This window comes from Aythya fuligula, chromosome 21 (genome assembly GCF_009819795.1).
Source record: "Aythya fuligula isolate bAytFul2 chromosome 21, bAytFul2.pri, whole genome shotgun sequence".
Lineage (NCBI taxonomy): Eukaryota > Metazoa > Chordata > Aves > Anseriformes > Anatidae > Aythya > Aythya fuligula.
Window position 1 is genome coordinate 4576028 of NC_045579.1, and position 10848 is coordinate 4586875.

The following is a 10848-nucleotide window of genomic DNA, read 5'->3' on the forward strand; positions in this document are numbered from 1 at the left end:
GCATCCCAGCTCCGGGGCTTGTCTGCTGTGGCTGTGTGCAAGACGAAAATTGGTGCAGTGCTGCATAACCCCTTAGCTGTGGGTGGTGGGTGCTTCCTTGCCTGGCCTCCAGCAAGTTGCCCCCATTTTGGTACAAGTTCAGTGCTTCCCCTAACGGGAGACAATAAACCCAGTGGGAGGGAAGCAGGAAAGCAGAAAAAGTGTTCACATGGAGCCAGTGCTGGCAGACTAACTGAGCCAAAACGTGTGTTTTTGTTTTTGTTTTTTTTGCCTTTCTTACATAAATAATTATCTTTTGCCTAGAGACACAGTGCAAAGCCAAAGGATGCAGTGCAGGGTAAGGTGTGGCTAACCTGGAAGGCTGTTACAACTTTCTGATGGGTTGCTCTTTCCTTTCCTTTGGGCTCCCACAACTTGATGCAGAGGAGATTTCTGTAAACAAATGCATTTCCAGGGTTCACGTGGTGGCAGTGGTTTGGCCACATCTTTAGTCAGATGACGGGAATTAACAGTACATTCTGTGCCTTTATAAATGAAGGCAGAGATGAGGAAAATATGCCTATCAATTAGTTAAATTGTTAGGCTCGTTACTCATTTACATGGCATTTTATAGGGCTTAGAATGTGACAGGAATGAGATGTTTTCTTGAAGGCATCTGAAATAGTTGGAGGAGAAAATGCCCCAAATGCTTGCATGTTGTAGGCGGAACCGTCTGCACCTCCACAAACCAAGAATGTCCTCTCATTTATATATATATGTGTATATATATATAAAAAATGACGTAAGAGATTACCACTTGTTTCTCCCCATGACTGGTGATCATATCCTATATATTTTGAGTGTGGCTGTTGGAAAATTTCGCGATTAAATACAAGTCTAACATGGACTGGTGGAGCTTAGGCCTGCTGTTCTCGTTCCTTCTTCATACCTTGCAGCAGCACACAGCTCCAACTCAGCCACCATCTTCGAGCTGTTTTGTGTTTGATCACCTCTGGAGCGAGGCCTGCCGCTTCTGCTGACCTTGGTGTTGCTTTAGTGTTAGTGGAAGTCAATATACATGAAAAGGGTGAGGCAGGTGTTAGATCCCTGGCAGCGACTGGGCTGGTCTGTAACCTGGAGTTCATGTGAATGAAGACAATGTGGAGATGGAAGGAATATTTGTCTAGATCCCTTTTTATTCAACACAGATGTCTTGTTAATAAAGAATGAGAATACAGGTGTACCCTTGCACTGCACGCCCCTTGAGCCAAAAGGTCCCAGGATGACCGTGATGGCCCAAGGATGACTTTAACACCTGGTGCCAGATCTCCTTGACCACTGAAATGATGGTAGCTCTGGAATGCCGTCTGCTAGGAACAGCAGCTGGGAGAGCTGCACAGGGCTTAAGGAGGCAAAACTGGCCTGGTTTGGATCCCTGCATCTCCTGAACACCCTGCACTGCTCAGAAAGGGCCGACAGATTGTCATTCCTGCATCCTTGCTGGAACTTCCCCAGGTAAGTTGGCCTCAGCCACCACGAAGTGCCTTCAGCAGCACAGCACCTCCTCATGTTCTGTGATCACCAAGTGTTTTCGGAGGAGAGCACCTGGTACTACGCTGTTAGCATCCTTTTCTGTGCTGATCTCATTTTCCATAATATCAGTAGGTGCTGCTCAGTATCAAGAGATTTCTAACAACTTCCTGTAGGGTGCCAGAAATAAAAGAAAAATCTCTGCATATGTCTTTTAAACCAAATTTAAACTATTTCACAATACTAAATATTTTTTAAGTAAATATTTTTAAGAAATTAGACACTTTGAAAAGTCTTTCGGCCAGGAAAAGGAGTCTCAGTATGAGGCCATTTGGTCATGTTGATGCTCCATGCATCTAAAACCAAAACTATTTTAACAAGTTCCACATTGCTCCAAGTTACACTGAATGTTCTAAATAACAGCTTCATTGAAGTCCAAAATGTATTTTTTTTTGGGGGGGGGCGTGGCTGTGAAATAGAAATAGGCTTCAGAATCTTACTTTTTTATTTTAAGTTTATATCAGACAATAAACATTTTTCATTAAAACTTCCACAGTTTCTGGGTTGCTGTGCATCTCCAAGTAGCTAACACCATAGAAGAAAAAATACACCAATGCTTTTAGGTATATTGTTGGGGTTTTTAACAATATAATGTGATAACCTTTCTACTTCCCAAGGTTAAATGTAGACAAATGTGTATGTTCTGCTATAAGGAGGAATGTTCCATCTGGTCTTACTGCCCTAATGGCTTTTCCTTTCCTTTGTGTGTAGATGCCTGTTTATAATATTTACTTTTGACCCTTCTTTTTATTAATTTATTGCTTGCATTTTTGTTTTTACTAATCTGTGAACGTTCCTGCTCTGCATTTAACAAACACCAGTTTCTCTCCTAGTCTCTTTAATTGGATCAGAAATCAACACCACCTTAAAGATCTGGGCCGGGGCTGCAGAGACATTGCTTTTGCTTGGCCACGATACTAAAAACATGCGGTTGAACTTGCTCTTTGTTCTGCAAGCAGTAGTTAAAACTGTAATATGTACCTGCGTGTCCACTCCACTAAAACTGTGGGGAAGGAAGGTGGCCAGGAGACGGCGGTGGAGATCCTGTGCACTCTTCTTGCACTGCGTGTCTTGTACACTAAGACCCAAGAGATGCTTCCAGTCTTCAGAAGGGTGGTTCTCTGCTGCGGTCTGGGGAAACCTTCACAGATTTTTCACAGAAATTTGCAGAGGTCGTTTTGGGATGGCAAGACATGGTCCTTTCCCTTCCAAAGAGTTCTGCAAGAATGTTGAAAGGTGGCTGCCTGCGTGACTACATGCTCCTAAAACTACATGCTCCTAAAAGCTGGCAATTTGGGGAGAACAAAAGGGAGGAGGGGTTAAATTAGCTGTCACCTGTTTCCTTTTTTAATTAAAGTAATTTTTATCAGAGAATGTTGTCGATGCTGTTAATTGCAGAGAGTTTTAGATCCTTAAAGTCGGTCATTTTGTGAGCACTAAAGCTTAGTTAAATGCCATTCTGTATTTAGAGCAAAGGGAGAGAAGCATCCCAGCTTCCAGCAGGATTTATGGTCGTCCACAGCTTTTGTGCGTGGATGGAAAGTAAGCAGCTCAGAAGCCAGGAATTAAAAGCTTTCAGGACACAATGTGAAACCTCATCAAAAACATGAGCACACATATCCTCGCAGTTATGGGCATGCAGAATGAAATCTGCAAACTGGAAAAGACAGGACCGGGTGCAACTTTTACCAATTTAACTGAGAATTGTTAGGGGCTGTTTGGGTGATGTCCCTATTTCTGCTTCTTTCAGTAGCCGGGGCTCTGCTGCTTCCATGCGTGGAGATCCATGGGGGGCTGCGTGGGGTGGTCCGGCTGCGGCCAGGAACTACCTTAGGCCACCCCTTACACTGAACCTCTTTCTCCTTGTCCTGGGGGTGCCGAGACCCCCCAATTTTACCCCTGCTAGCAGCCGGGTTGTGGGAGACGCTGGTGGTGATGCTGCTGAGGTGCTACAGGGGGTCTTTCTCCCTGAAATTTCCCTCAGAATCTCCCCCCCCCCAGGCCTCAAATCGCTCAGCAACCAACAAAAACAAGAGGCAGAACCCCCCCCAACCCCCATTTCTCTCCCACCCCCGGCTCCCCCGGGACCCTTCTCCGGAGCCGGGCAGCCGGGGCCAGCCGCAGCCCCGCAGCCCGGCGAGAGTTAATGGCGGAGCCGCCTCTCCATTGGCGGCCGGCGCGGCGGCTGCGGAGCCCGGGGGCTTATAAAAGGGGGGCCCCGGAGCCGGCGGAGCTTTGCCGAGCCCCGGCTCCATGCCGAGGCGGCCGGCATGCCCAGCCCGCTGCCGGCCCTGCTCGCCCTGCTCTGCCTCTGCGGGCCGCCCCCCGCCGCCGCCCCTCCGGATGAGCAGCAGCAGCAGCAGCAGCAGCAGCCCTGGTGCCCCTACAAGGTGCGGGCCGAAGGGGCAGCAGCAGCCGGCCGGCTGTGCTTCCGACCCCCTGCCCGTGGCTTCCAGTGCTCGGCCCGAGCTTGCTTGGCTCACCGCTCGCCCAGCGGAGCCTTGGTGGCCAACGCGCTGCGCAACGGCAGCGTCCTGCTGCAATGGGCCCCGCCACGGCCCGCCGCCGGCCTCCGCGGCTTCGCCCTCAACTGCTCGTGGGACGGCACCTACACGCGCTTCCCCTGCGATAGCGTGGAGCTGGGGGCCTCCTGTCGCGACTATCTGCTCCCCGAGGCGCACGGCGGGGTCCGATATCGCCTGTGCCTGCAGCCCCGCTACGCCCCGCCGAGGCCCGCGCCGCCCGCGCAGTGCGTGGAGTTCCGCGTGGAGCCCGCCGCCATGAGGGACATCGTCGTGGCCATGACGGCCGTCGGCGGCTCCATCTGCGTCATGCTCGTCTTCATCTGCCTGCTGGTGGCCTACATCACCGAGAACCTCATGAGCCCGGCCGGCGGCGGTGCCGCCTCCTCCGCCGCCTCGCGTCGTGCGTGAAGTGTGGCTCCACAACCCCACCATGGCCCCGGGCTGCTGCTGAGCTTTTCTTGGTTCTTCTTCTCTGACATGGAGACAGATTTGGATCTCTGAGCTCTGCTCCTGCCGGTTCTGCTCACAGCGTCGTTGGAAGCTTTGGTTGGATTTGGGTTTGGCTTTGGCGGGCTCCTGGGATTTGGGGTTTTCTCGTGTGTTTTGGAGATCATCATTGGCGTAATGGGGTGTTTGCAGCCTGAGCTGTGCTCAGGGGCTCAACCTGCAGGATCGCAGTGGATTAAAAGTGAATGGTGGCAAACATCCACAAGTGCCAGAAAAAGTTCTGCTGCTAGGAGCAAGCGACAGATCCCACAGAGGGCCCGTCCGAGAAGACTCTCAAGAACATGCTCGTTTTAAGCCTGCGCTTAAATCTCCTCGCTCCAGACATGCACTTTCAATTAATTTATTTATTTTCCCAAGGGGGAGCATCGTTTAAATCCACAAGAGAGAGCAAGCCCCGTGCAACCCCACAGCCCCACAGCTAGCTGTGTGATTGATCCAAAGCCCACCTAAATCCCCCTCTGATTTACGTGGGCTTTGTATCGTGCCTTATGCTGCTCCCAGGTGCTGGGGGCTGGCAGGGTTGCGTGACGGGGTGGGAGCCCTTTGAGCGACCAGAATGGTGGTCCCCACAAAAACAGATGAAATTAGTAGCGGATGGAGCTCCATTTCATTACGGAATTATGAACTGATGCTTAGGTATAAAATAAGTGCAATGTAAGCGAACACCCATCACTGCCCTCTTAAATACACCCCCTTTTTTTTTTTTTTTTTTTTTTTTAGGAATGCCACGTGCAGCCGCACTGAGGTAAAATCATCTGGAACACAAAACCCACTAATGTTGTAGCCGAGTGTTTTGAGCATAGGAACACTCATCGTTAACTGCTCACTCAATGCTGTAGTCAATAAGGTTTTAGCCATATTCGAGTATTAATTCTCTTGTGCCTTAGTGTTGAGAGTTTGTCCCATTTCTCTTGGTATATCTGTTCCTGTAGTCTTCATAGACAACTGTATCTCCCCTCGTGTTTTTGTCTCTGAAACTGGTGTGTTCTTTTGTTTTTGAAAACAAACTTAGGCTGGTCAGTACTTGAACTTCAATATATCCATAAACTAGAGTCAGTTACCATCTGAGAGCTGGTGTGTTTAGTTTTTATTTAGTGCTGTTTGTATATAGGTGACTGCTGTAACAGACAATGACTTTGTATCACTTAAATGTACCTAAAGCAAAAGTAGGGGAAGGGCTCTTCTGTAATGGGGTATTGCTATTAAAATACTTCAGTTTCCTATGTGATCTGTGTAAGTGTTTATCACTGGTGAATAACCCATGTGCTTTTCTTTTGTGAAATAGTTTGTGAAGTATAAACTTGCTATTAGAGGGTAAATACAGAAAGTATATGCAATCCTTAAAAAAAATGCAGTATTTGTACTAATCATAATCCCTTCAATAACTTCAATAAGCGGTTAAGGAGCTGAAGGACTCTATTTCACCAGGCAGAAATACCTGTTTGTTATTCTTGCTTTGTTTGCTTTCTCACATGCAGCTGACTCTAAATTTAACAGCATTCTCTTTTTATTTATTTGCCTGTGTGCTTGATATAAGCAGCCTGACAATATCTAGAATCGCAGTAATGGAAGGACAGTGTCGTTCATTGTCACTGAAGGACAATGTCATATTTTTTTTATCGCTAAGGAGATTGGCTGCTCAAGGAAAAGGCAATCATGTTTTATTGTATCTAGTGGTTTAGTTCAGTGAATTTAAACACCGAGTGAATTTGGACCAAAGGTCTTTCAACGGTTTCAAGTCAGTCTTTCCTGTAGCCAGTTCTGTACGGGACTGCTGGAGTGCCACTGATTTTGTATATCTCTGTCAGCCTCTGTCAACCAGTGTTACTGTTTTGTTCCTCATTTGTTGTGGACTGCCAGATGTGAAAATTAAACGTGTTACTGATGAGTCTTGTACCACTTTGGCATTGACCTTAATAAATTAAGAAAATAATGAAAAGAAATGAAGAAAATCACAAATATTGAATGGTTCAAGATTTGTTTGACTCACGAAGTGAACGAATATGGTCATAATGATATTGTATTGCCTAATGTAAAATTATGATAACATTATCAGAAATATGAAAACAGGTATTCTCTGAATACTTGATTTTTGTTTATGAGAGGTTTAGATCACAGGATAATTAGGTTAGAAGGGACTTTTGAAGGCCACCAAGTTCAGCCTCCTATTCAAAGCCATGTATGCAAACTCACTGAGCCAAGCCCATTAATTATGGTAGCCAGGTGTCTGGATTTGAGTATAAATGATCCCTGTTTGACCTCTGCAGGAGCTTTGCCTTAGTTCCCAAATACTTCTTCCTTTGCCAATTCAAGCTACTTCATTTCTTGTGCAGCCAGCACTATTCATTGCAGTAATGCTGATGTCAGGAAACTGAGCACCACATCAAATTTAATTCATGGATTTTTATGTGACTATTTTCACTAAGACACCTCTGCACTTAGTGATAGGATATGGCTGTCTGCTAAAACAGCACCTTTTGTATCTACTACAGAAGTTATTTGTAGTCATCTCACATCTTGATGCATCTGCCTCTGTGGATTGCCTTGCAACTGCATGCTGGGCAGAGGAGAGACAAGCAAGAGCAAAAGATGTAGAACAAGAACATAAATCCTGCTGGAGGAAATTCTGTAACTCTCTAAAGGATTATTTTTATCAGTGTTTTGCTCTCCATGCATTATAGATGGGATGTGGGAAAAAACATCTCATAGCATCTCATTCGTTTTCAGTGGGTTAAGTTTTAATTGGACACAGCTTGGTGTCTGGAAAAGAAAAGAGTGTTCCCTTTTCGTGTGTGTGACATTAAGCAGAACATCTTTCAAAGAATTGATAACTGGTAGTTTTGTTGATTTTTTTTTTCCACTCTGTCATGAGTATAGAAATTCCTTATTTGTAATAGTGGGAAAAAATCCATGTCAACAGACTCAATATTCATTTGACTCCAACAAGCCTTTGTGTGCAACTGCAAGTTAAAGTAAGCTTTATCCAGTATTTGCAGCAATTCCCAAAGCATGCAGAGTGCCTTGCAGAGATATAATCAATCCTAGCCTGTCCAGGCAGCAGTAAAGTGGCAGTATGCTGATTTATAACTGCCAAGAAACTGGCCATTATGTACCTAATGCTTTAGGAAACAGTGGAGATCGCTTCTAAGGCAACTGCACAGTCTCCCTATTTCTATACAAGTACCTGGGTGTTAAAAATCCGTAGGGTGCACTCTTAGGTGGTATATAGTCTTGCATTTATCTGGTAATTTCCAGTACAAATATCAGGCCAGGTCCATTTCCGCGAGAGTTAAAGTGGAGGATGATATGCTTGTTAACAGGCTTGTGTGTTTTTGTTTTGTTTTGTTTTCTCTCTCTTGTCCTGTGTTAAATGTGAGGAAAACAACAGCTTAGATGGAAGCAGCTCAAGCTCAGCCTGACCCCTGCTTTGAATCTTCTGGAGGAAGCAGTCTGAGCCTTAGGCAAAGAATCTCTCTTCTAATTCCATTAGGGTACTTTCTGTGGTACATAAAAGGAAGGGCTGCTCGGCTTTGGAGGTGCAAGTTAAAGCTGGTACTTTGCTTCCATGGAGACCTGGAGTTGAAGTCTTCGAGACTGCTGCTCTATTTCACCAGCATGATCCAAAAGAAAGGCTAGGAAGAGTGGGCTGAAAGGAGAAGTGACAGATAACAGTTAACCGTGTCACATTCCTGTTAAAGGCTGAGTAATTATAGCAGCGATGCTTGGATGGGTTTTCTTGCAGCCTTAGCCAGAGCAAATACACCCTGTCTGGTGTTGCTTTCAGCAGTATCTGAGGGTCATGCAAAGAGGTAAGGTGTTCTGAGCATTGAGGGAAGGATGTAGAAAATAACACAGCCTGGTTTAACTTCCACAAATTTCTGCACGTCAAGCAATACACAAGGCTGGAGTCTTCACACAAACCTGCCCTCTCAAAGTGCTTGTGTTGACTCTCTTCTATTATTGGTATTGCTCTCAACTATCTGGTTGAGGCTGCTCGTCTCTCTCATGCCAGAATTGATCTGGTCCTTCCTTATCCTTTGCTCTTTCTGGTGAATTCTACCCCACTGGAGTAATGGAGTTGCCAAAATCACCCTCCAGGTGCCTTCTGCAAACCAAGAAAATGTGATTTCCTTCAGCAGGAGAAACAGCCCAGGACACTGTCTTTACGTGAGTTTAAAGGATTGGGGTGTACTGAGTAACATACCCTGAGGTGTCTCCAGTGTTAAGCAGAGGGAAGACAAAAGCTTGTGTGTAGCTCCTGCTTTCCAAGAGAAAGCTCCCATTTCCACAGAGAAAAGGGGGAAAAGGCTTTTGTGCAAAGTGCACAGTGTTTGGGATTGATCCAGGGGGTCAGACCCATTTACTTCTTGTTAGGGGTGATTCACCTCTCCATCCAAACCCATCTTGGGAGCTTTCCTCCATGGCCCAGCTCAGTGGAGCCACTGCAACATTTGGCTGCCACCTAGTGCTGAGAAAGAAAACAAGCCCAAATTCTCTGTTTTTCAGGGAAAAAGTGATTGCTTGGGTCACTTGAGTCACGTTCTGAATAATGGAGTATGTGGCTTACATTGCCAGGCAAAAGGAACTTATATGTGTGTGAAATCTGGGAATAGGACACATTTGGGAAAAAAAGATGCAAAGGCTGCCAGGAAAAAAATATTTGGTATTTATGAAACAGCTTTTTGCAGAGATGCAATTAAAGCATTGCATTACAAACACAGAGTGAAAAAAGTCCTCAAGGCCTTACATTATAAAATTGGAGTAATTACTTCCTGGGTGTTGGAAAATTGCCTGTATATCAAATGAGACAGGATTGTGTAGTAGCTAAATTGGGGGACTGGGATCTGGGGATGATTAGAATGTATCACCTGCTGTGGTCACAGCAAATTATGAAATTTCTGTCTGGGCATTTGTAGATGAAACATGAGGACGTGTATATATATGTGTTCCTGAGACTCTTCAGAGCTGTAGAAGTACTAAATATAAATCATTAAGGGCCCCTGGCTGTGTAATGAATTCATGGTGGTTGCAGGTAATATATCAGCATGTTGAAGTTGAAGAATGTCTTGTAGGTCCTACTTTTAGAAGATGAAAATGCAGCATGAAATGCAGATTTGTGCCAGTGAAATTCCTTTTAAACTAGAACAGATTTCCAGAGAGGAAGACAGATGCACAAATGGAAATGAATTTCCTGGTAAGAGCTGTGCGATGTGTCAAAAACCAGTAGGTTTTGAGTGCTAAGCCTGTTCCATTCCTGCCTTCCAAGTGGCCCTGCTAGGGTCGAAGCTACCACAGCCATCCTCCCACTGCTTCTATAAATGACAGGGCTCAAGTGCTGACATATGAATTTTCCCTTGGTGTCCTCATGACATGAAGGGTACCTTGGCTCACGTAGGTGACACTTTTCCCTTGTCTTTTTAGTTTGGAAAGGCCGTACCATGGCCTGGGAGTTTTGGGAAGACCAAAGTTTTCATTATGGTGTGGTGCAGGCCTCGGACAGTGATGGAGTCAGTCAGTATAGGTGCAGTTGTTACTATTTTCTAAATTCTCTCGCATTTTTTAAGAGAAAGATTTGAAACTAAAGCTTGGATCAAGACCTTCCAAACACAATCTAGTCAGTGGATCAACTGTGGAGCTTTCTGGGCCTCTTGAGTAGGGTCCAGACATTTCACATGTGGAATTTCACTTTTGTATGGAGAGCTGGAGGAGCAGGAAGCAAAGATGAGACACCTGATGAATTATAAATGAGGTCAGTTGATGTTACAGGGCTACAGCCTTATCATAACCTTACCTTATTCCCTGCCTTTATCTGAAGAGTTCTTGAGAGCCTTTATCTTGGAGTCTGTTTATAAGGAAGTAAAAGGCTCAGACTCAGAATTTATTGGAAAGCAAGGCACCTGATGCGAGCTACCTGCAGGAAGCACAGATTTGTGTACCACACAGAACTGGAATTAAAGAGAAGAAAACAGGAGGGGCAGCAACCGAAGCGCTCCGTGTGGAACAACGCCGGGACTCACGCCGCTAACCCACACGGAGCGCTGAGGGATCCCTCCCCGCGGCTCCTTAACCCCAGTCTCCGGGGTTTGAAGGGTTTGAGTGGAAACTGTGCGTGCTAAACACAACTCCGGGTCCTATAAACCGCACAGGCCCCCCCCAACACTCCGCCATGCCCTCCTCCCTGTGGCAGCCGCCGGCCCCACCCGGTGACACGCTCGGGCCCCGCCCCCCGCCGCGCTGCGGCCGCCAT

At 46.1% G+C, this 10848-nt stretch overlaps 1 protein-coding gene across 1 annotated transcript; it reads left to right on the forward strand.

Annotated features, from left to right (window-relative positions):
* Positions 1–3839: 3839 nt before the first annotated feature.
* Positions 3840–6489, forward strand: FNDC10 (fibronectin type III domain containing 10). The gene has a single exon (XM_032201631.1). It carries the CDS (start codon positions 3840–3842, stop codon positions 4500–4502), a length of 663 nt encoding a protein of 220 aa, XP_032057522.1. The 3' UTR covers positions 4503–6489.
* Positions 6490–10848: the final 4359 nt, after the last annotated feature.